The following is a 26454-nucleotide window of genomic DNA, read 5'->3' as shown; positions in this document are numbered from 1 at the left end:
GGACACTTTTATGATATTAGTAATATTGAAAACATAAATATGTTAAAATATATAACTAAAAAAGGATAAAAGAAATGATACCTATATCTGAGTTGTTACTTTTACTACATTCTATGAACATTGTGTTGCTTGTCATAGATTCATGTCAAAAGCTGAAAATGACTGTAATAGAAAGTGACAATCTGAAAGAAAATAGAAATAAAACAAAGGTTAAGTGAGGTTATGTTATTAAAGCCATTTGGTGGAAAAAATGAAATAGTATTATTGATGAATTTGACCTTAAATGATTGCTTTTGATAATAACTTGTTGAATTTTATCATTAAAGCTTGAAATTTAAGAAATACATTTCCCGACAATTTTCCTGAGTATTTTAAAGTAAAAAAATATCAAGGCTAAAAAACAACAAGAAAACAACAACTTGTCCACCTTTTTTTGAAGGTGAATGGATGGTGCCTGTGCCCAGAGATAGTATTGCCATGATAACAGAAGAAACACAGGAGAAAAAGGAGGAGGCACCCATGGAGGTTGATGATCCCGCAGAGGTCAAAGGTGACCCAGAGGTCGCACCTGAATATGTGAGACGACTATTGCCAGTGTTCACCCACGTCTTTCTCAGCTCAATGATCCAGTCTATACGGTATGTTATCAGTATTTCTTGGATTTTGGCAAGCAAACATGTATTCTTTTTGTATGGTTTGTTTAACAATTGATAGATATTTGGAAAGCAACAAACCTTCATTTTGATTGCTTTCATGGAATCGAAATTGAATATACATTTTCTTATGATTTTTAATAAGAAAAAGACTCAATCAAGAGTCCTTAATTGTTGATACACAGGTACATGTACTTTTAAGGTTCCATGAAGCTTAAAATTTCTTAAAGCCAAATTTACCATAATTATATCAGATTTGTTCCCACTGTGTATATTTGATTGGGGTAAGAAGTTGTTGATGTGTGGAAATTTCTCACAATATTTGTGAATTTGCTGACATTCCGGTTTTTGGATGAATGACTGAAATTGCCATAAACCAATGAGCCTCACTCTGGCAAATATGGGCTTTATGCATTTGTGTTAAGTGTCATCCCAGATAAGCATCAGATAATAGTCACATGTTTATTTAATGATGGATGAAAGCATTCATAAGAGAGACATAAACAATATTTAATTCAAACTGTAGCTTGATTTCCATGAGATCGTTAGTTGGTTCTCTTATTTTTATTTTATGATGCAATTTTTTGTTCACAAAAAAGTATGTTAAAACAGGAAAATTTATTCATTATTATTTTTAACAACTTAATAGTATTTTTTTTGTTTAAAGGAAGTCTCTGTGTATCAAAAATCAAGTTTGAACAAAAATTACAGTCCCTTATTACCTTGCACGGGCTAATCTGGGAAGACACTTTCTGTGTATGCATTAATACCAGTGTATGTATGACTCTTTGTGTGTTCACAGAAAGTCCAGCCTATCGTTGCTGAAGAAGATGGTTCATTACATTGATGGCTCTCTACTGGAGGACCTGTGTAACCAGAGTAGCTCCACCACCACCGCGAGCTTTGCTAGCTCCCTCACAGAGGTCCTAACTAATGTACTGGACCATGAGGTTTGTGGTAGTGAGAGGTCCTTACTTATGTACTGGACCATGAGGTATGTGGTAGTGAGAGGTCCTTACTAATTTACTGGACCATGAGGTATGTGGTAGTGAGAGGTCCTTACTAATGTACTGGACCATGAGGTATGTGGTAGTGAGAGGTCCTTACTAATGTACTTGACCATGAGGTATGTTGTAGTGAGAGGTCCTTACTAATGTACTTGACCATGAGGTTTGTGGTAGTGAGAGGTCCTTACTAATGTACTTGACCATGAGGTATGTGGTAGTGAGAGGTCCTTACTAATGTACTGGACCATGAGGTATGTGGTAGTGAGAGGTCCTTACTAATTTACTGGACCATGAGGTATGTGGTAGTGAGAGGTCCTTACTAATGTACTGGACCATGAGGTATGTGGTAGTGACTGGTCCTAACAAACGTACTGGACCATGAGGTACGTGGAAGTGAGACATTGTTTTTTGGGATAGACTAGAGGACCTGTGTAACCAGAGTAGCTCCACCACCACCGCGAGCTTTGCTAGCTCCCTCACAGAGGTCCTAACTAATGTACTGGACCATGAGGTTTGTGGTAGTGAGAGGTCCTTACTTATGTACTGGACCATGAGGTATGTGGTAGTGAGAGGTCCTTACTAATTTACTGGACCATGAGGTATGTGGTAGTGAGAGGTCCTTACTAATGTACTGGACCATGAGGTATGTGGTAGTGAGAGGTCCTTACTAATGTACTTGACCATGAGGTATGTGGTAGTGAGAGGTCCTTACTAATGTACTGGACCATGAGGTATGTGGTAGTGAGAGGTCCTTACTAATTTACTGGACCATGAGGAATGTGGTAGTGACTGGTCCTAACAAACGTACTGGACCATGAGGTACGTGGAAGTGAGACATTGTTTTTTGGGATAGACTGTGTTACATTTATCAATGAGATAGTGTGGAAAAGCTTTGACTTCGTATGTTAGAAGCTCCATGATTCAGGAAAAATGATAAGAATACTGATTCTGATGGTAGGTGGGATATTTTTGTTGTACCTAAAGACAAATGGTTATTTATACCCCCACAAACGAAGTTTAGGGGGGTATATAGGAGTGAACTTGTCGGTCGGTCGGTCTGTCTGTCGGTCCGTATTAAGTGTCCGCTCTCTAATTCAAGTAGTTTTCATCCGATTTTCACCAAACTTGGTCAGAAGTTGTATCTACATGATGTCTAGGCCAAGTTCGAACATGGGCCTTGTCGGGTCAAAAACTAGGTCACGGGGTCACTTAGTGCGTTTTAAATATTCAACATGTTGTCCGCTCTCTAATTCAAGTAGTTTTCATCCGATCTTCACCAAACTTGGTCAGAAATTGTATCTAGATGATCTTCAGGCCAAGTTCGAACATGGGCCTTGCCGGGTCAAAAACTAGGTCACGGGGTCACTTAGTGCGTTTGAAACATTCAGAATGTTGTCCGCTCTCTAATTCAAGTAGTTTTCATCCGATCTTCACCAAACTTGGTCAGAAGTTGTATTTAGATGATCTTTAGGCCAAGTTCGAACATGAGCCTTTCCGGGTCAAAAACTAGGTCACGGGGTCACTTAGTACGTTTTACACATTGAGCATGGTGTCCGCTCTCTATTTCAAGTAGTTTAAATCCGATCTTCACCACACTTGGTCAGAAGTTGTAACTAGATGATGTGTAGGTCAAGTTCGAACATGGTCCATGCCGGGTCAAAAACTAGGTCAGGGGTCACTTAGTGTGTTTTAAACATCACCAAGTTGTCCGCTCTCTGATTCAAGTAGTTTTTAACCAATCTTCACCAAAATTGGTCAGAAGTTGTATCTTGATAATGTCTAGGGCAAGTATGAATATTTGTCATGCCGGGTCAAAAACAAGGTCACGGGGTCACTTAGGTCGTTTTAAACATCATAATGTTGTCCGCTCTCTAATTCAAGTAGTTTTCATCCGATCTTCACCAAACTTGGTCAGAAGTTGTATCTAGATGATGTCTAAGTCAAGTTTGAATATGGGTCATGCCAGGTCAAAAACTAGGTCACGGGGTATCTTAGTGCATTTTAAACCTCACCATGTTGTCCTCTCTCTAATTCAAGTAGTTTTCATCCAATCCTCACCAAACTTGGTCACAAGTTTTATTTAAATGATCTCTCGGACAAGTTTGAACATGGGCCATTCCGGGTCTAAAACTAGGTCACTGGGTCACTTAGTGCGTTTTTTAGCATTCAGCATGGTGTCCGCTCTCTAATTCAAGTAGTTTACATCCGATCTTCACCAAACTTGGTCAGAGGTTTTATGGAGATGATCTTAAGGCCAAGTTAGAACAAGGGCATTTCTGGGTCAAAAACTAGGTCAAGGGGTCACTTAGTGCGTTTTAAAAATTGAGCATGGTGTCCGCTGTTTTTTGTGAAGACGACATGCAAAATATTATGTGTCAATGCGGCATGTGGGGGTATTCGTCATGTCTGTGACAAAGCTCTAGTTAAAGTCTAGCAGTCATCAGAAGTAGCAGGAATGGAAAGTAGTAGGCTCCCAAAAGTCAATGACCCTAAAAAGTTTTGGTTAGCATCTTGATTTGTTTTGAGAAATTCATATGCACTTTGTACTAGAATCTCTTTAAAAGGATGGTAGGGTTCCATTTCGAAAAAGTAATTTTTCTACCCTGAATCAAATGTTTGCACAAGCAAGCCCGAAAGCTGATAATGATGTTTGAAAACAAGAAAAAGTTACCCAATTTCTTACACTGGTCTGGTGAACACTGATATGGAGTTTTGGGTTAGCAAATGAAAGTAGGTTCAATAATGAAAATGGGAAGTCTGTGTCACTGATAATAAAAAGTATCTATTTCCATTTACAGAATAATATGTAGGAATGAAACATCTTATTAAAAAGAGGCAAAAATCGTTTTATATTGCCGTTTTTTGTGTAGGATGATGACGATGGTCATTTGACTTCCCTGCAAATCATCCAAGAGGTGATGCGTAAAGGGAATGAACTCTTCCTCGACATATTTGCAAGACTTGGACTGTTTGGCAAGGTGCTCTCCCTTGCTGGACCCCCGGAGGAGGAGGAAAATGCCACCGGTGGAGACAAGGTACGAGTGTGGGAAAGTGTAGCAGCTCAGAGCTAAATCGTCAGAATATAGCTAGCTCAGGCTTGTTGTCCCCTACCAGTGAAACCGGAGGGGACTTATGGTTTGCACTCCGTCTGTCAGTCACACTTTTCTGGATCCTGCGATAACTTTACAAGTTCTTCATATTTTTTCATGAAACTTGAAACATGGATAGATGGCAATATGGAGATTATGCAAGTCATTTCATTTTGTTCTTACGTCAAGAATTCTGGTTGCTATGGCAACAAATATATATATATATATATATATATATATAATTTTGACAATTGTTTGCAAATTAGTGTTCAGTTCACTGGCAAAGTTAAAATGTTTTACAAGATTATCGTTAGAAAATGGGATAAGACAGACATAGTTAAATTTGTATGTACGTGTGTATAATCAGATTCATATGCATGTATTCAATTATTATTAATGTCATGCTGTACAATTTACTGAAAAAGCATGAAACTAAAATGGAAGACATTGAAAGGTTAATATATTAATATTAATTAAAGTAAGTTTAATACATCAATTACACTTAAGTATGTTTGTATATATTTGTTAATATTTGTTAATGTTTTTCCCAAACTGCCACTGATGCGTTTAAATGTCCCTCCCAAAACCAGGTTTTTTAGAGAACCTTTTTACACGTTTTTGCCTAAACTGCACGGTAAAATGCCCTTTTTAGCTCACCTGATTGATCAGGTGAGCTTTTGAGACCGGTCTTTGTCCGTCGTCTGTCCGTCCGTCGTCTGTCCACATTTGTTTGTAAACACTCTAGAGGCCACATTTATTGTCCGATCTTCATGAAACTTGGTCAGAAGCTTTGTCCCAATGAAATCTCGGTCGAGTTCGAAACTGGGTCGTGCTGGGTCAAAAACTAGGTCACTAGGTCAAAAAAAGGAAAAAACTTGTTAACACTGTAGAAGTCACATTTCATGCCCAATCTTCATGTAACTTTGTCAAAATGTTTGTCTTAATGATATGTTGGTTGAGATCAAAAGTGGTTCCGGTCCGTTGAAAAACATGGCCGCCAGTGGGCGGGGCAGTTTTCCTTATTTGGCTATAGAGAAACCTTGTAAACACTCTAGAAGTCACAATTTTTGCCCAATCATCATGAAAGTTTATCAAAACATTTGTTTTATTGATATCTCGGACGAGTTCGTAAATGGTCCAGATCGGTGAAAAAACATGGCCGCCAGTGGGCGGGGCATTTTTCTCTATATGTTTATAGTGTAAACATGTGAACACTCTAGAATTCACATTTTTGGCCCAATTTTCATGAAATTTAATCAGAACATTTGTTTCCTTGATATGAGAATTGAGTTCGAAAAATGGTTCCGGTCAGTTGAATAACATGGCTGCCCTGGGGGGGGGGGGGGGGAGGGGGGGGGGCAGTTTTCCTTAGTTGGCTATAGAGAAACCTTGTAAACACTCTAGAAGTCACAATTTTTGCCCAATCATCATGAAAGTTGGTCAAAACATTGGTTTTATTTATATCTCAGACGAGTTCGAAAATGGTCCAGATCGGTGAAAAAACATGGTCGCAAGCGGCTGAGGCATTTTTCTCTATATGTATTTAGTGAAAACATGTGATCACTCTAGAAGTCACATTTTTGGCCCAATTTTCATGAAATTTGTTCAAAACATTTGTTTCCTTGATATGAGAGTTGAGTTCGAAAATGGTTCCGGTCAGTTGAATAACATGGCTGCCAGGGGGGGGGGGCAGTTTTCCTTATTTGGCTATTATGAGAGAAACCTTGTAAACACTATAGAAGTCACAATTTTTGCCCAATTGTCATAAAAAATGGTCAAAACATTGGTTTTATTGATATCTCAGACGAGTTTGAAAATGGTCCAGATCGGTGATAACATGGCCGCCAGTGGGCGGGGCATTTTTCTCTTTATGTATATAGTGAAAACATGTGAACACTCTAGAAGTCACATTTTTGGCCCAATTTTGATGAAATTGGTCAGAACATTTTTTCCTTGATATGAGAGTTGAGAATGAAAATTGTTCCGGTCAGTTGAATAACATGGCTGCCGGGTGGGTGGGGGCGTTTTCTCATATTTAAATAGTAAAAAAAGCTTGTGAACACTCTAGAAGTCACATTTTATATGAATCTTGGTCGTAATATTATTTTTGTAAGCAATGTTTGATATTTGGTAAGGGGGGTCAACTCAAAATAAAGGTCACCAGGTCAAATCTTACAAAAACAAAATCTCTCCATATGCCAGAGTTTTGGTTCAATAATGATGAAACTTGACCAGGATGTTTGTCTGGACAATATCACGGTCAAGTTTGACATTTGTAAAGATTGAATGAACTGACTCCTCTCAGGTGAGCGAACTAGGGCCATCCTGGCCCTCTTGTTGAATGTACTGCCCCATGCTCCTATGACCTCCTGGGAAAAACACTATAGCGATGACGATCCTGATGACCCTTGACAGAGAGACAAGCGCCCTCAAATTTAGCTTATCTGGACCCAACAATTTACTTGTTCTGACCTTAAAATGTAACTTGTGTACAAAGTGTAAGTTTATAGTAATATAACAACATATCTATGCATAAGTAGTTATATTTCCTCAGCCGTCTCATTTTAAAGATCATGTATAACATAATATCATATATTATAACATTTATAACATAACATGAACAGGGCTCGCGCTGTCGTTCGCCACTTGAGCCATTTGCGAAAATATTGAGAATTTGGCTCAAGAAAAATCCGATTTGCGAAAATGCTAAAATCTCGTAAAATTTCATTGAAAACCGCCGCCATTTTAACCCGAAACTGGTTTTCTATATTTTTCTCTTTGTTTCGATGAAAGTATTCGCAGTTTGAACAGTGAACGAAAACCGGTCTGCACCTGTATCGAGACATCGCTTGACCTTATTGTTATTGAAGTGCACATGGTAGCTGGCCAATCAAAACTGAGTTCGCTTACACATGAAATGACGTTGTTGAATGAAACGTAAAAATGGGTGGAGCTTTGAATACACAGTTAATATTGTCGTCTGCAAACAAAATAGCGGCCGGTCGCAAATGTCGCATTATAAGATTAAAAATGAAAATAAGCGTGACCATAAATTAATTATTTTCAAGCTGACTATCGATCTAAATTAAAGAGTGATAATTAAATAATTAGTTCTATGTCGTTGATGTTACAACTTTCTGCCGATGAAAAGGTGATTATTAATTAATTTGATCGTTTTACTCACACACTATGCTAACTAACAGCGGCGTATTTTAATCAAAGGAAAACGTGAACAACACGCGCGGTTTAATTGCAATTAAAGTTTAATTAAAGTTACGAATTTGTAACACATAGGAACAGTAATTCATATCGTCTACAAAATTTGGAACATCTCATGAAAATCTCAATTGAAGGAAAAGACTGCAAAGATGTTGACTTTAAAGTGATCTACAAACTGTAGCCTTGTAAAAAACAGCGCATAATAATAATGATATAATAATGATACATGTCATGACTTTGTTCTCTGTGTATAGCAGGATTTGTTTGCAATGTATTTTGTGAATGAAATGTATGCTTGTATTTTACATGCCATTCATCATGTTGTTAAAAATGTCCTGTATGAAAATATCTCTATAACTATGAAAATTGTGGTGTGATGTATATTATGAGATGTGACATGTGCCTGTATATTTTGTTATTTTAAACAAACAAAAACTGGTTGGCAATAGGCCCAAAACGCACCACAGATAATCTAGGATCCAAAAAAATTTCCGGACCCCCCTAGATCTGGGTGGCTCAAAGATATTTTGGGCCAGCGCTAGCCCTGCATGAACATAAGAGTGTCTCGTTATATTGTCCCCAAATCTTTCAATATAATTACTAGTAACACAAACTAATTATACAGGATTACTCAAATTGTTAATGATCATTTAACTTTATTATAGCATATTATGATTATTGCTCAAGGAGAATTAACAACCATCTATTGCGCATAACAAAATAACAAAATTGTTATTTACAAAAAAAAACAAAATAGACTAGAACTTTGGCAAGAGTGTTAACTGTTAACCATCAATTGTTTACAATAAATGTCAATCCCTATGAAGTAAAGTATCTTTTCAACTGTTCATAACTATCTCTATGCCGCACGTCAGGATGAGGAAGGCAACAAGGTGCTTGAGGACGCCACAGAGATCGTGCAGGGCAAGCCGTACCACTGGAAGGACTGGAGCATGGTCAGGGGACGTGACTGCCTATACCTCTGGAGCGATGCCGCAGCACTGGAGCTCTCCAATGGCAGCAACGGCTGGTTCAGGTATGTGGAGCAAATTTGGAAAATTAGTCAAGCTTTTGAAAAATGGAGCCCTATTCATGTGCAAGTGTCTTCTAAGATTAGCCTGTTTTGACCGCACAGTTAGCAAAAAATTCCTGTTCAAGCTGAAAGTGTCTTTCCAGATAAGCTTGTGAGGACTGCACAGACTAATCTGGGACGATACTTTACGCCCATGCATTAAGCCCCGTTTTACAGAGCAAGATTCAAATGGCTCATAAGATTTTGTGACCGGTCTTTGTCCGTTGTCTGTCCGTCCGTCCACATTTGTTCGTAAACACTCTAGAGGCCACATTTATTGTCTGATCTTCATGAAACTTGGTCAGAAGCTTTGTCCCAATAAAATCTCGGTCAAGTTCGAAACTGGGTTGTGCCGGGTCAAAAACTAGGTCACTAGGTAAAAAAAAACGAAAAAAAACTAGTAAACACTGTAGAAGTCAAATTTCATGCCCAATTTTTCCAGTTTTCCTTATTTGGCTATAGAGAAACCTTGTAAACACTCTAGAAGTCACAATTTTTTGACCAATCATCATGAAAGTTGGTCAAAACATTGGTTTATTGATATCTCGGACGAGTTCGAAAATGGTCCAGATCAGTGAAAAAACTATATTTCTCTATATTCCTTATATTTATGCCCCCTCTTCGAAGAAGAGGGGGTATATTGCTTTGCTCATGTCGGTCTGTCGGTCGGTCTGTCGGTTGGTCCGTCCACCAGGTGGTTGTCAGACGATAACTCAAGAACGCTTGGGCCTAGGATCATGAAACTTCATAGGTACATTGATCATGACTCGTCGATGACCCCTATTGATTTTGAGGTCACTAGGTCAAAGGTCAAGGTCACAGTGACCAGAAATAGTAAATTGGTTTTTGAATGATAACTCAAGAACGCATACGCCTAGGATCATGAAACTTCATGGGTAGATTGATCATGACTTGCAGATGACCCCTATTGATTTTGAGGTCACTAGGTCAAAGGTCAAGGTCACGGTGACCCGAAATAGTAAAATGGTTTCCGGATGATAACTCAAGAACGCATACGCCTAGGATCATGAAACTTCATGGGTAGATTGATCATGACTCGCAGATGACCCCTATTGATTTTGAGTTCACTAGGTCAAAGGTCAAGGTCACGGTGACCCGAAATAGTAAAATGGTTTTCGGATGATAACTCAAGAACGCATACGCCTAGGATCATGAAACTTCATAGGTAGATTGATTATGACTTGCAGATGACCCCTATTGATTTTGAGGTCACAAGGTTAAAGGTCAAGGTCAAGGTGATCTGAAATAGTAAAATGATTTTCGGATGATAACTCGAGAACGCTTTTGCCTAGGATCATGACACTTCATAGGTACATTGATCGTGACCCGCAGATGACCCCTATTGATTTTCAGGTCACTAGGTCAAAGGTCAAGGTCACAGTGACAAAAATCGTATTCACACAATGGCTGCCACTACAACGGACAGCCCATATGGGGGGCATGCATGTTTTACAAACAGCCCTTGTTTTATAGTAAAAAAGGCTTGAAAACTATCATGAATTAAGGTCATGTAACATGGGAGACAACTCTTCTAACTATTGCATTTAAGTTTAACAGTAGTTACTCCCCTTTGACTATTGATGTTTTCATAATAATACAGTGTAGTTGTGTGTATCTTTTATGTGTTAATTGTTATTCGAGGTTCAATGGGTTTTTTTAGCTCACCTGATTGCTCATGTGAGCTTTTATGACCAGTCATTGTCCGTCGTCCGTCCGTCGGTTAACATTGGTTCATAAACACTCTAGAGTGCACATTTCTTTTCAGATCTTCATGAAACTTGGTCGGAAGCTTTGTCCCAATGATATCTTGGTCAAGTTCCAAACTGGGTCATGCCGGGTCAAAAACTAGGTCACTAGGTCAAAAAAAGAAAAACCTTGTAAACACTAGAAGTCACATTTCATGCCCAATCTTCATGAAACTTTGTCAAAATGTTGGTTTTAATGATATGTTGGTTGAGTCCAAAAGTGGTTCTGGTCGGTTGAAAAACATGGCCGCCAGTGGGCGGGGCAGTTTTCATTATTTGGCTATAGAGATACCTTGTAAACACTCTAGAGGCCACATTTTTTGTCCAATCTTCATGAAACTTGGTCAGAAGATTTGTCCCAATGATATATCCATGGAGTTGGAAACAAGGTCATGCTGGGTCAAAAACTAGGTCACTAGGTCAAAAAAAGAAAAACCTTGTAAACAATGTAGAAGTCACATTTCATGCCCAATCTTCATGTAACTTTGTCAAAAATTTTTGTCTTAATAATGTTGGTTGAGTTCAAAAGTGGTTCTGGTCCGTTGAAAAACATGGTCACCAGTGGGCGGGGCAGTTTCCTTATTTGGCTATAGAGAAACCTTGTTAACACACTAGAAGTCACAATTTTTGCCGAATCATCATGAAAGTTGGACAAAACATTGGTTATATTGATATCTCGGACGAGTTCGAAAATGGTCCAGATCGGTAAAAAACATGGCCGCCAGAGCATTTTTCTCTATATGTTTTTAGTGAAAACATGTGAACACTCTTGAAATCACATTTATGGCCCAATTGTCATGAAATTTGGTCAGAACATTTGTTTCCTTGATACGAGAGTTGAGTTAAAAAATGGTTCCGGTCAGTTGAATAACATGGCTGCCTTGGGGGGGGGGGGGGCAGTTTTCTTATATTTTTATAGCAAAAAAAGCTTGTGAACACTCTAGAAGTCACATGTTTTGGTGAAATGATTGGTTTTTTGGTTTTATATATATCTCAGATGAGTTCACAAATGGTCCCGATCGGTCAAAAAACATGACCACCGGGAAGGGGGGTCAATTTTCCTTATGTGACTAGAGAGAAACCTTGTGATAGAACACTATAGAAGTCTCATTTTTTGCCTAATCATCGTGAAACTTAGTCAATACATTGATTTCTCGGACTAGTTAGAAAATAGCTCAGATCGGTGAACACACACTTTCGCTCACCTGATTGCTCAGGTAAGGTTTTAGAATTAGTCTTTTTCCGCTGTCTATTCGTCCACATTTGGTTTGTAAACACTTTAGCATTCACACTTCTCAAGCATTCTTTATGAAAGTTGCTGAAAGATCTCAGTCAAGTTTGATAATGATCAAAATCACATAATTAATGCCATAATTATTGCCCTTAGATTGTCCAAAATTTCATTTTATTATACAAATCCTTGTAAACACTCTAGAGGTCACAATTTTGTTTCAGATTTTATGAATCTTGGTCAAAATATTAATTTTTGTAAGCAAATTTTGATGTTTGGTAAGGGGGTCAACTCAAAATATTGGTCACCAGGTCAAATCTTACAAAAACAAAAACACTCCATACGCCAGAGTTTTGGTTCAATAATGATGAAACTTGACCAGGATGTTTGTCTGGACAATATCTAGGTCAAGTTTGACGTTTGGTAAAGATTAAATGAACTGACTCCTCTCAGGTGAGCGAACTAGGGCCATCTTGGCCCTCTTGTTCCTATTAACCTATAGTGAAATAACATGTTTGAATGTATATCGAACCCTCCTGTAAGGATGTAAGTAATATTTTGGTTGTATAAATGAATGCAACCCATGCAAAAGACATTAGACATCGGACTTGTTCGATAAAATTTGCTGAGGATTGGTATAATTCTTTAAACTGTCGGTCCTCGTGTCTGACAAATAAAACAACAATATGCAAAACTGTTTTTAGATTGAAAATATAAAAGAAAAAGGAATATGTAAAAAAATATGGACTTGTTTATGTTTATTTTGCTTCGATAGATTGTTAATATTTAAAATATAAAGGATTTGACCAACCAGGCTAACTTGTGATTTTTAGCGAGGCTGTTTTCGGAGAAAACCTGAGCTATTGTCATAGCCAGCTCGTCTGCCGTCAGACGTCCGCCGAAGTCATCGTGCTAAAACCTTAACATTGTCTCTAATATCAAAGTGCTTCCACCTACAACTTTGAAACTTCATATGTAGATGCACCTTGATCAGTTCTACATGCCACACCCATTTTTGGGTCACTAGGTCAAAGGTCAAGGTCACTGTGATCTCTAATATCAAACTTTAACATAGGCTCTAAAATCAAAGTGCTTCCACCTACAACTTTGAAACTTCATATGTAGTTGCACCTTGATGAGTTCTACATGCCACACCCATTTTTGGATTACTAGGTAAAAGGTCAAGGTCACTGTGACCTCTAAAAAAAATTAAACATTTCTGACAAGCTTTCGCAGCCGAGCGTGGCACCCGTTATGCGGTGCTCTTGTTTATAGTTACGTAGCAAATTCCAAGTTTGATTCTTAGAACCAGTCAAATATTGCACCTTGTTTTTTGATGTAGGCGATACAGCAAGTTTTTGATTGCTTTAATTGAATACATATAAGGTATTGTCTATTGTTTGGTTAAAGAAGAACATGGTCTGGTAAAATCTGGTGAGGTTAAAGTAATCAGACCTCATGTCTGATAAGATTTGTTTGTCTTTTGCAAGGGATCAAAGAATGTATAATGGTTAATGGCCTTTAAACATTTCTAAATTCAGTGGCAACAAGACAGAAAAAGAAAAGTAGACATCGTGATCCAATACAGAAATGTTTGTGGTCATCTTTTCTCTTTAGTGTTGTTTTGTTTTAAAGGGACCTTTTCATAAATTTTGGCAAGTATTGAAGTTTGTCATTTAATGCTTAAAATTGATAAATGCAAACATTGGTACTTAATACCTCTAGTAAAAAACAAGAATAAAATTAAAGAAAGAAAAAAGTAATCCTCAACTGTGCTCGAACCACTGACCCTTGGAGTAAAAGTCTTTCACTGAAACCACTCAGCAATCCGTGCTCTGACAGATAGTGAGTGGAGTATTTTATATATTAAGCAATTCTCGTAATTTCACAAAATATAACAATAACAACAGAACTCTCCAAATTTTTCAATCATTTTGCGTTTCTAATGCTTTCGAATTTGCAGGTTTTTAAATTGATGCATATTATCAAAATTTTAGAGCATGGTAAATGTTCAGTATTACTGTTACCTCGCAAATATCACAACAAAATTTGCAAATCTGAAGCAATTTTTGTTATGAACTTGAAAATATATACCATAAAATCTGAGAAAGCCTTCTTTATATGTTACAGTTAAGTGCTTCATTAAGAGCTTTTTGTGACCAGAGAAACAAAAATAGATTGTGTGCCCATGCATTGAGTTGGCTCATTCAAACATGAAATGGTTCTATGCCATATGGGGCCCGCTATAAAGTTTCATGTACTCATTAGCAGACAGGTTAGCTCCTGACACAAAGGCCAAGATCGCAAGCTGGTCGGGAGCTTGGCTGGCCAGTATGGCTCGAGACCCATTTTTGCATGTTGGAGCTCCGAAAGAATTATGTTGATACATGTATCTCCAAGGTCAAGGTCACACTCTGAGTTCAAAAGTGAAAAATGTCCGTAAATGAGCTTGTCCGGGCCATAACTAAGTCATTCATTGTGAGATTTGAAAACGACTCTGTACATTAATTTTGTTCATAGTCTATGGACGGCTTGTCATGCAAAAGAATTCAAAAGTTCAAAGGTTAAAATGGCCATAAATGAAAATGGCATAATAATTCTTAGAAATCGCCATCAATAAGCTACTCTTGTTTTGTGAAGACAGCATGCAAAATATTCTGTGTCAATGCAGCATGTTGGGGTATACGTCACGTCTGTGACAAAGCTCTAGCTTAAGCTCAATTGCAGTGAACACTTAAGGCTTACTTAAAAGCTCTCGAACTTGTTTCCTGGTTATAACCAGTACTTTGTAACTTTGGGGGAGATCACTCACACACTTGGGATTTTATTCATGACCTCCTGTTGCTGGACAGATACTATGCCCACTACACCACAGTGAATTTAAGTAAAACCTGTTCTTAGTTAATGCAATTACCGATAACCCCCTATGTATTGCAGGTTTATCCTGGACAGCAAGCTGGCCACAATGTACTCAAGTGGCAGTCCAGAGGGCGGTTCAGACAGTTCAGAGAACCGGGGAGAGTTCCTAGAGAAACTGCAGCGAGCCAAGAGCCAGGTTAAACTGGGCACCCCCAGCCAGCCAATCATGACGGGCGTGACGAGTAGTCGTATCCTGGTCGGTAACTGGGCCATCTCGTGCAAGAAGGAGGGGGAGCTGCATATACAGAACTCCGACGGGCAGCATGTGAGTGAGCATGGATGCTTATTGTGTGTTAATCCTTTCAGTGCAACTTCCTCATGGCTAATAATCGTATTTCAGTTGACATGGTTTCTTGGTAAGTTTGTAAGTAGGTTTTATTAAGGAAGTCAATTCACATAAAGGACTTTTAGTCCATGCAACTACTGTTCATGAGATTCCTGAGCTTCAATTAGCAACAGGTTCTCACATAATGGAGCCTCAGGCACAGAAGGACCTCATAAACATCAAAATGCACACATACATATGCATACATGTAGCACACCCCTCACATGTATATCTAATCTGTATTGTTGTGCAAAGGTAAATGAAGAAGAATTATGTTTAGAGTGTTTTTTAAGGCTTTATATTTCTGTAAAATGGGGACGCATAGAAGTTAAGTGTAAAGAAAACTTTTGTTGATCAAGTTTTTTATATTGAGATGGTTTTAAATCATGAAAATCCGACAGTTTACTCTCTGCCCTTTCTTTATATGATCTTAATCTAATGACCTTTCATTTTGTCTCAACAGCAAGCTACAATTCTGAAGGAAGATCTAGCAGGTTTTGTGTTTGAATCCAACCGAGGCACGAAGCACTCTTTCACTGCCGAGACTTCCCTCGGTCCTGAGTTCTCGGCAGGCTGGGGAGGCAAGAAGAGCAAGAAGTTCCGATCGATTGTAGATGCCCTCAGGTCAAAGGTCAGTCTGGACAATGTGAATAGATAATGTAATTGAGCATTATTCTTGGAAAGCTGGACTTTATGCACATGTGTAAAGTGTCACCCCAGATTAGCCTGTGCAGTCTGCAGAGGCTAATCAGAGACAGCACTTTCCCATAAAGATCATTTCTGTTTGAAAGAGACATACTTTAACTAAAAATTTCATAAAAGTGGACAGTGTCATCCCTGATAAGCCTGTGTTGAATGCACAGCCTAATCTGGCATGACACTTAACATATGTGCATTACACCCAGTTTTCCCAGACTGAAGCTCATTTTCAACTCATGCAGTGTACTTTTATTAATATCTGTTGTATTTTGTGTTTACGTGTGTGAATAAAAACCGCAGTGTATTTTATAGCACAAGATGAAGTGGAATATGTTGGCCTAATACCACATTTTCATTGACAATTTCTCTTTAAGATAATATCTTTATAATTTCATAACAGACTTTTTGTTTAATAAGTGTACTTGTTTATGTTTACTAGTTATATTTTGTCATCAATCTTGGAATATATTAAGATGCTGTAATTTCTCCAATAAAAGTAACTGTTAGTTACCCTGTTCAACATCCCTGTGGATATAAATGTTGGGAGATAATGATCCCAATTTTAAGCATGCTTCAAATGTTATGTAAACTATTTTCACAAGTTTGACACCATTGTCATTCGTGACCAGGTGAAATCCCTTGCAAGGGAGATCTACAATGAGTATTTCAAGGCGGCTGAAGCTATGCCCCGCAGTGTAGTACACAGGATGAAGAAGTTGTGTCAAAAGATGGAGACTGCATGTGCCAAACAGATCACACAGGTCAAGGTTAGTGTTTGAAGCCGAACTTAAACTGCTGAGCTTATATGAACATAATAATGGTTCTCTATTTAATAACACTATGTACAAATTGTTCATTCTCTGTTCAAGAAAGTATTCATCAGTTTCATTGGATCTTGATTATAACAAAAACATTATTTTTGACATAATAATGGTTTGCTATAAAATCACACTTTGTACAAATTGTTCATTTTCTGTTCCAGAAATTATGTACAAGTTTCTTCAATGTGTGTGCTTTTATGCTCCCCCCAAACAATTTTTGGAGGGAGCATATAGTCGCCGCTTCGTCTGTCCGTCCGTCCGTGTGTCCGTCCGTGCACAATTTTTGTCCGGGCTATTACTCAGCAACTAATGACCGGAATTCAATTAAACTTTATGGGAAGCTTCACTACCAAGAGGAGATGTGCATATTATCAGCCGGTTCTGGTCGGATGATTTTTCACAGAGTAATGGCCCTTTGAAATTTTCCATTAACTGTACATATAGTGCAATTCTTGTCCGGGCTATTTCTCCCCAACTACTGACTGGACTTCAATGAAGCTTTATGGGAAGCTTAACTACCTTGAGGAGATGCGCATGTTATTAGTGGGTTGTGGTAAGATGATTAATTTAGAGAGTTATGGCCCTTTGAAATTTTTAAGTTGCTAAACCATTCATCGTATTATTTTGTCCAAAGTTATGCCCCTCAAGACGTTTTCTTTTATCTGAATATATAGTGCAATATTGTGACAAAAAAAACTTTGGGGGGCATCACCCGTCTCCGACGGTTTCTTGTTTAAAGAGCCATAGGTTGAGAAATACGCACAGCTGTATGACATGAGGCTATTGCACATTTACTTTAAGGTTTATGGTTTACTTAATATATTATGATATGACCAATTACTCATTTATATTGTCACAAACACAAATGATGTGCATCTGGCTCTGGAAAAAATGGTTTAATGTATGTGTGAAAGTGTTGTCTCAGATTAGCCTGTGCAGTCAGCATAGGCTTATTAGGGACAACACTTTCCGACTAGACAGGATTGTTGTTAAGATGGGACTGCCCTTTAATAAGAATGTCAGTGGAAGTGGATAGCTAAGTCCCTGATTAGCCTATACAAACTGCACAGGCTAATGTGGGACATCACGCACATGCAGTAGGCCTTTTTTCCCCAGAGCGATGCTTCTATGCTATATATTTCTAGGGCTGTGATGGCTCTGTGACCTGGAGTGAGGAGATGTGCAGTGCCCTAGATGAGCTGGCAGGCCTGTTGATGGATGAACACACTCTGTCTGCCTTCGAGCTCTACTCCAGCGGTCTCGTGCAGACACTCCTTAATATGCTAAGCAATGTATGCTCATCAACAACATGTTAACCCCTTACCACTCAGATACGATCTTTGATGTGTTTATAGTGCCATAGAAAATCAAATTAAATTTTAATATCATAAATATATACCTGCTATCCCTAGCTATACCTCCCCAGGTTGGTTAGCTTCTCCAGAAATCTTCAAGTGCCGGAACTCGGCCACCTCTCCCACTGAAAACAGATCAGGTTAAGCATAGTACAATGCAACCCAACCGGAAATCAAGAACCGTAACTCATCTTACTTTTGTGGACAACACACTGTGCAGATCGCCATTTTTTATCGGCTTTAAATTTGGACTTTTAGTCTTTGATGTGTTTGTAGTGCCATAAAAAATCAAATTAAATTTTAAAGACCTATTTTACTAGAAATAAGCCTTAACCACTCAGGTAGGCCTTTCTTTATAGATTCAAGTTTAAAGGCTTCATTTCCAATCCTAAGATACCTATGAGCAACAAAACAGTGTAAAACCACAACAGACCGCGAGTTTACTAACAGGCTGTTCTGGTTTTATGCTGGTTGAATATAGCCATTTTCTCTTTGCTACTGAGCGAGAAAGAGTTACGGATTGTTTTACAATATGTGGTTTGTAGTAACAAAGACATTGCTTCACTAACTTGGAACATTTTATGCTCTTGTAATAATAACGTTGTTGTTTTAGAGCACGTAAATCAGGAACAACCTTTTATATTTTGAGCCACTCTGATCTCTTAAAAAAGTATAAGATCCTGTGTGATTTCACCAACCAACCTTGTCTTTGGTGTTTGGTAACCTATTATTTGAGGTTTAACTACACTGTTGCAGAGGACAAGATGAATTCAAAACATGCTGTTTTTCCGATCGCTGAGACATTTCAGCTACTGAATAACATTTTAAGTCATTTGCAGGTTTATGATATTGACATATGTATGCAGATACACTTCATTTGTTTGATTGTGCCCCCCTACGAAGAAGAGGGGGTATATTGTTTTGCACATGTCAGTCCGTCTGTCCGTCCGTATGTCCACCCACCAGATGGTTTCCGGATGATAACTCAAGAACGCTTAGGCCTATGATCATGAAACTTCATAGGTACATTGATCATGACTCGCAGATGACTCCTATTGATTATTAGGTCACTAGGTCAAAGGTCAAGGTCACGGTGACCCGAAATAGTAAAATGGTTTCCGGATAATAACTCAAGAACGCTTATGCCTAGGATCATGAAACTTCATCGGTACATTGATCATGACCCGCAGATGACCCCTATTGATTTTCAGGTCACTAGGTCAAAGGTCAAGGTCACAGTGACCCGAAATAGTAAAATGGTTTCCGGATGATACCCCATGAACACTTAGGCCTAGGATCATGAAACTTCATAGGTACATTGATCATGACTTGCAGATGACCCCTATTGATTTTCAGGTCACTAAGTCAAAGGTCATGGTCACGGTGACCCGAAATAGGAAAATGGTTTCCGGATGATAACTCAAGAACGCTTACGCTTAGGATCATGAAACTTCATACGTACATTTATCATGACTAGCAGATGACCCCTATTGACTTTCAGGTCACTAGGTCAAAGGTCACGGTGACTTGACACCGTAAAATGGTTTCCGGATGATAACTCAAGAAAGCTTACGCCTAAGATTATGAAACTTCATAGGTACATTGATCATGACTCACAGATGACCCCTATTGATTTTCAGGTCACTAGGTCAAATGTCAAGGTCACAGTGCCAAAAAACGTATTATCACAATGGCTGCCACTACAACTGACAGCCCATATGGGGGGCATGCATGTTTTGCAAACAGCCCTTGTTCTCAAAATGTTCTTACTTGACATTTAAAGTAGAGCATTAATGTATATCGATAGGATACACATAGTCATTTCAAACCTGATTCAAATTCACGTTTATATTTGTTTGTAAATACTTGTTTTCTCAATTGCTGTGAAGTTAATACATAAATATGATCCTTTTTGCTACAGAGTTCATTGTTCAAAATGCTAAAAAATGTTATCTATCAAAATGAGTTCTGTGAGACTCAATGGAATCTGTCTTTTGTTTGTAGAATATTGAAGAGCCAAACACAAAAGGTAGCCAGAAACGAACAAAAGAGAGGATCAATATATTTCGGCAGGTGTTCAGAGACAGAGACAGGTGTGTAACATAATTCAGGATTTATAAACAACAAGTTGAAAGATTAAAAGATAATGTTGCAATATGAAATTGTGCATGACTCCAAATTAACCAATCTACAAAAAAGATCCAGGAGTATATAGTTGCCATTTTGTCCTTCCTTACTTCCTTACTTCCATCACACTTTTGTGACAGTTTCTCATAGGGCCTTCAATATTTTACTGATCTCTTACATATTTAGCATGTAGGTACCTTGCATGGACCTCTAACTTTTGATGAGGTTTGAGGTCACTGGGGTCAAGGTCACTGAGGCTAATAATAGATTTTCCGTCACTTTTGTTACAGTTTCTCATAGCGCCTTCAATATTTTACTGATCTCTTACATATTTGGCGTGTAGGTACCTTGCATAGACCTCAACCTTTTGATGAGGTCACTGGGGTCAAGGTCACCGATGCTAATAATAGATTTTCTCAAGGTCAAACAAGGGGAGCATCCATTGTTTTCAATGATACTTGTTTCAAGTGAAGTTATTAATGATTTATTGACAGCCTGATGCAGATTTAATTAAATTGATTATACTAAATAATTCTGCTGTTTATTTACAATATCTACCAGGCTTGGCGAAATTGCCGGTCCCCCGGTCCTAACCAGCCATTCCGTTTGGTCCGACAGGTTTAACAAGAATGTCGGTCCTGGCGACCGGCAAAATGTGAAATGAATGCAAACAAATCATATTTTTTTCAAAGATGAAAATTCGAAGAGCAAACCCCTTTCTACATCATGAAAATGAAATCGCTCATTGTTTTGATGTTTGCAATAAGTTTTTTACGTTTAATTAGCAAATCCGACTGGTTACACAACACCGACTTCAAACTCAGTCGCAAAATCGGCAACTGCTTTCTAACAAAAAAGATCTTGACAGCTTTGACATATTTTTTGAGTAGATAAGGACATTAAAATATGCATTTCTTTATGGAGCATGGCTTTAAAAAGGTTGTTTATTAAATATAAACAATGTTCTAGTAATATCTTTATAACATGCACTCTTCATTGATCTCCAAAAATGTTATCAAAAATGTTTACATTGTACAAGTTAGTGTCCGTTAACCGCATTTTTATTTTCGACACTTCTTGTTTCTTTAGTTTACGTTGTTTTAATGCCTAAATGGATATAATTGGTCAATTAAGTATAGTTTGAATAATAAGATGCCCTGTTACATATTTTGTTGGATGATCATCATCCAATATGTCGTTTTTATGTGGGTTTTTTTCGGTTTGGCTAAATTTTCTCCGGGCCTGCACATTTTCTGAAATGCCTGTCCAGATGACCTGCATATTTTTTCCGATTTCGCCAAGCCTGATCTACTAAATATTCTACTGTATTTCAGATGAGCACTGCATACAGATAAATTGTTCTTGTTTTTCCATTTGGCAATTATGAATAGGATAAAATCCAATTAACAAAAACACTAGTACCAACATAATTGTTATGACTGAAATAGAAACTTGTTTTGTTTTGTGTCATACTCAAATACAGCTGCCTTTCTATGATGTTGTTTATATTAGCCTCTTTCTGCTGCAGCTGCCTTTCTATGATGTTGTTTATATGAGCCTCTTTCTGCTGCAGCTGCCTTTCTATGATGTTGTTTATATTAGCCTCTTTCTGCTGCAGCTGCCTTTCTATGATGTTGTTTATATTAGCCTCTTTCTGCTGCAGTTGCCTTTTTATGATGTTTTTTATATTAGCCTCTTTCTTCTGCACCTGCCTTTCTATGATGTTGTTTATATTAGCCTCTTTCTGGGAAAACTGGGAGTAATTTATGTGCATTAAGTGTTGTCCCAGATTAACCTGTGCAGTCTGCACATGCTAATCAGGGTCAACACTTGACCCTTTTATGGAATTTTTCGTTTAAAGGAAATCTTTTTTGTGTGCAAAAATCCAGTTATGGGGAAAGTGTTGTACCTAATCAGCCTGTGCAGGCTTAAAATACTTCTCTCTGGGAGGACATGCTTTTAGCCCAGTTTTCTCAATACAGGGCTCATATGACTTGTGCTGTTTTCCCATTCAGTGCCGTCTCCCCGGCAGTATGCCTGGTGCGCAAGCTGATAGCAGTGTTTGAGTCCATTGAGAAGCTGTCAGTGTACAGCTATGATCTCAATGGGTCGGGGGGATATGGACTGCAGGTATGGATATTGACATCACATTAGCCTGAGATATGGGCTACAGATATGTAAACAAACATGTGTCATTGTTTTCTTCATATTATACAGATATTTCATTGACATTTGAGAACAGCCAAATAATTTTCAGAAGTAGATGGCACTATTTTTGAACTGTCAGCTTGAGACTGTTATTCAATAGTTAATATAAAATTATAATTATTACTACTTTCTATTCTAAGGTAAATAATGTGACTGTTACAAAATATCAATGAAATTCGTATTTATTACCTTCATCTTGAATAAAACATAATTTTGCATAATGATATGCAAATAGTAATGTAATAAATGTTAATAAATAATCATTATTTTCAGTCATTTAATAATTTAATGTAAGATTGCACTCTGTCTATGACAGCTTGCTCAGTGACAGTTCCATACAACATACTAAGTTTTGTTGTTTCAGATTTTCTCACGTAAGATCCGGTTCCAGTTGGAACGGGCTCCCGGAGAAACGAGCCTGATTGACCGGTCCGGGCGCAACCTCAAGATGGAGCCACTCACCACTGTGGGGGCACTCGAGAAATACCTGCTGAAAATGGTAAACAACATGGGAGCTGAATGATATATAATGTTCTATGTTTAAAACCCCTGTCTACATATACTTTTATGAAAAGAGATTTTGAAAACTTTTTTTTAAGTCATTTCTAATTGACTTTCGATTCAATACTCATTTTGGGAAGTGTTATGTCTGCTAAATGATACACTGTTGTGACTTAACAAAACCTTGAACAAAAATAACCGGAAGTATATATGATAACAAACAGAAGTTTAAAATTAAAAAAATAATTTTTGTATATGGCCTACAACTTGTATTTTTGGTTTAATCAATGTTTTGTAACTAGATAATTGATTGTTTGAATTGTTTCGTGCCACAATACCAGGTTGCCAAGCAGTGGCACGACTATGACCGCAGCACATTCAGCTTTGTGAAGCAGCTGAAGGATGGGCATCATGTGACCTTCACCCATCAGCAAGACTTTGATCAGAATGGGCTTATCTACTGGATAGGAACTAATGGGAAGTGAGTAATGAAGTTTTTAGAAAAAAGTTGCCCTTTTAAGCACACATTTGCAGTTTGTGTAAAACTCAGGTCTCAGGTGTGCAACCAAGGGGATTGCTTTTGAAACAGGTTATTCTTAATCTTTTAGCTCACCTGATTGCTCAGGTGAGCTTTTGTGACCGGTCTTTGTCCGTGGTATGTCCGTCCGTCTGTCCGTTAATATTTGCGCGTAAACACTCTAGAGGCCACATTTCTTGTCCCATCTTCATGAAACTTGGTCAGAAGCTTTTTCCCAGTGAAATCTCGGCCGAGTTCGAAACTGGGTTGTGCCGGGTCAAAAACTAGGTCACTAGGTAAAAAAAAAGAAAAACCTTGTAAACACTGTAGAAGTCACATTTCATGCCCAATCTTCATGTAACTTTGTCAAAATGTTTGTCTTAATGATATCTTGGTTCAAAAGTGGTTCCGATCCGTTGAAAAACATGGCCGCCAGTGGGCGGGGCAGTTTTCCTTATATGGCTATTGAGAAACCTTGTAAACACTTCAGAAGTCACAATTTTTGCCCAATCATCATGAAAGTTGGTCAAAACATTGGTTCAATAGATGTCTCGGACGAGTTCGAAAATGGTCGAGATCGGTGAAAAAACATGGCCGCCAGTGGGCGGGGCGTTTTTCTCTATATGTATATAGTGGCAGTTTTCCCTATTTGGCTATAGAGAAACCTTGTAAACACTCTATAAGTCACAATTTTTCCCAATCATCATGAAAGTTGGTCATAACATGGTTTTATTGATATCTCGGACGAGTTTGAAAATGGTCGGGATCGATGAAAAAACATGGCCGCTAGTGGGCAGGGCATTTTTCTCTATATGTATATAGTGTAAACATGTGAACACAGTCGAAGTCACATTTTTGGCCCAATTTTCATGAAATTTACTCAGAACATTTGTTTCCTTGATACGAGAGTTGAGTTCAAAAATGGTTCCGGTCAGTTGAATAACATGGCTGCTGGGAGGGGGGCACTTTTCTCATTATGACCCCCCTCCCCCCTTTCGAAGCAGAGGGGGTATATTGTTTTGCTCATGTCGGTCTGTCCGTCCACCAGATGGTTTCCGGATGATAACTCAAGAGCGCTTTTGCCAAGGATCATGAAACTTCATAGGTACATTGATCATGACTCGCAGTTGACCCCTATTGATTTTCAGGTCACTAGGTCAAAGGTCAAGGTCACGATGACCCGAAATAGTAAAATGGTTTCCGGATGATAACTCAAGAACACTTATGCCTAGGATCATGAAACTTCATAGATAAATTGATCATGACTCGCAGATGACCCCTATTGATTTTCAGGTCACTAGGTCAAAGGTCAAGGTCACGGTGACCCAAAGCAGTAAAATGGTTTCCGGATGATAACTCAAGAACGCTAATGCCTAGGATCATGAAACTTCATAGATACATTGATCATGACTCGCAGATAACCCCTATTGATTTTCAGGTCACTAGGTCAAAGGTCAAGGTCACGATGACCCGAAAAAGTAAAATGGTTTCCGGATGATAACTCAAGAACGCTTAGGCCTAGGATCATGAAACTTTATAGGTACATTGATCATAACTCGTAGATAACCCCTATTGATTTTCAGGTCACTAGGTCAAAGGTCAAGGTCACGATGACCCAAAATAGTAAAATGGTTTCCTGATGATAAGTCAAGAACGCTTAGGCCTAGGATCATGAAACTTCATAGGTACATTGATCATGACTCGTAGATGACCCCTTTTGATTTTCAGATCACTAGGTCAAAGGTCAAGGTCATGGTGACCTGAAATGGTTTCTGGATGATAACTCAAGAACGCTTATGCGTAGGTTCATGAAACTTCATAGGTATATTGATCATGACTCGCTGATGACCCCTATTGATTATCAGGTCAGTAGGTCAAAGGTCAAGGTCACAGTGCCAAAAACGTATTCACACAATGGCTGTCAAGGTCACGGTGACTCAACTTAGAAAAATGGTTTCCGGATGATAACTCAAGAATGCTTACGCCTAGGATCATGAAACTTCATAGGTACATTGATCATGACTCGCAGATAAAATAATGATGAAACTTGACCAGAATGTTTGTCTTGACAATATCTAGGTCAAGTTTGACATTTGGTAAAGATTGAATGAACCGACTCCTCTCAGGTGAGCTAACTAGGGCCATCTTGGCTCTCTTGTTTGTCCAAATGGTTAAATGTAAATATCAGGTGGTTAAGTGTTTGCAGACTTATTTTTGTAGTATTATTGTGCTATTAATAGCCAACATACTAGGGGCGCTTTTGGAAAACCAGGCTCAATGTATATGTGTTAAGTGCTGTCCAGTCTGCAAAGGCTAATCAGGGACGACACTTGCCAGTTTGATAAAATTCTTCGTTTAATGGAGGTTTCTTCAAAAATAAAATTCAGGCTAAGAGTGTTGTCCCCCATTAGCCTGTGCAATCCGTGCAGGCTTATCTGGGACAGCACTATGCACATTCATAAAGCACAGTTTTCCCAAAGCAAGGCTAAATTTATAACAAAGATTTTAAATATGTCTTAAGGTCCAACCAGGAGTGGATTAACCCAGCTCAGTACAACCTGGTGGTGGTAACATCATCAGACGGTCGCAATCTGCCGTATGGAAAACTGGAGGATATCCTGAGCAGAGATAGCTCAGCCTTGAACTGCCATACTAATGATGACAAGTAGGGGCTATACTTACAGAAATAATTTAATTGATGAATGTAGGACAGTTAAAGGAAATTGAATTGAGAACATTTAAAGAAAATTGTTGATAACCTAGAGCAGTTATCTAATTAAACAAAAAAATATTTATTTTGATTAATATTTATTAATAATTTATTAATATTAATATAATATTAATATTAAGTTATAAAAGTGACTTAAAAATACACAGAACTTTGCTCATATACTTCAAAATTAGTAATCTTTATTCATGAATACATGAGGGATGTTAAAGTGAAT

The 26454-nt window shown here is 38.1% G+C and overlaps 1 protein-coding gene across 3 annotated transcripts in view; it reads left to right on the top strand.

The window, feature by feature from the left end:
* The window catches only part of LOC127869319 (E3 ubiquitin-protein ligase HECTD1-like), an 85694-nt gene that overhangs the window by 25716 nt on the left and 33524 nt on the right, over window positions 1-26454 (top strand). For all 3 annotated transcript variants that reach the window (XM_052411774.1, XM_052411775.1, XM_052411773.1), the window contains exons 8-20: window positions 440-638; window positions 1456-1603; window positions 4531-4695; window positions 8844-9004; window positions 14975-15221; window positions 15745-15912; window positions 16610-16747; window positions 17947-18093; window positions 20161-20249; window positions 22299-22413; window positions 22856-22990; window positions 23334-23473; window positions 26031-26174. In XM_052411774.1, the coding sequence (XP_052267734.1) occupies window positions 440-638; window positions 1456-1603; window positions 4531-4695; window positions 8844-9004; window positions 14975-15221; window positions 15745-15912; window positions 16610-16747; window positions 17947-18093; window positions 20161-20249; window positions 22299-22413; window positions 22856-22990; window positions 23334-23473; window positions 26031-26174 (1996 nt within the window). The remainder of the gene's footprint in view (window positions 1-439; window positions 639-1455; window positions 1604-4530; window positions 4696-8843; window positions 9005-14974; window positions 15222-15744; window positions 15913-16609; window positions 16748-17946; window positions 18094-20160; window positions 20250-22298; window positions 22414-22855; window positions 22991-23333; window positions 23474-26030; window positions 26175-26454) is intronic.

This window comes from Dreissena polymorpha, chromosome 2 (genome assembly GCF_020536995.1).
Source record: "Dreissena polymorpha isolate Duluth1 chromosome 2, UMN_Dpol_1.0, whole genome shotgun sequence".
NCBI lineage: Eukaryota > Metazoa > Mollusca > Bivalvia > Myida > Dreissenidae > Dreissena > Dreissena polymorpha.
This window is presented reverse-complemented; position numbering and strand designations above follow the sequence as displayed.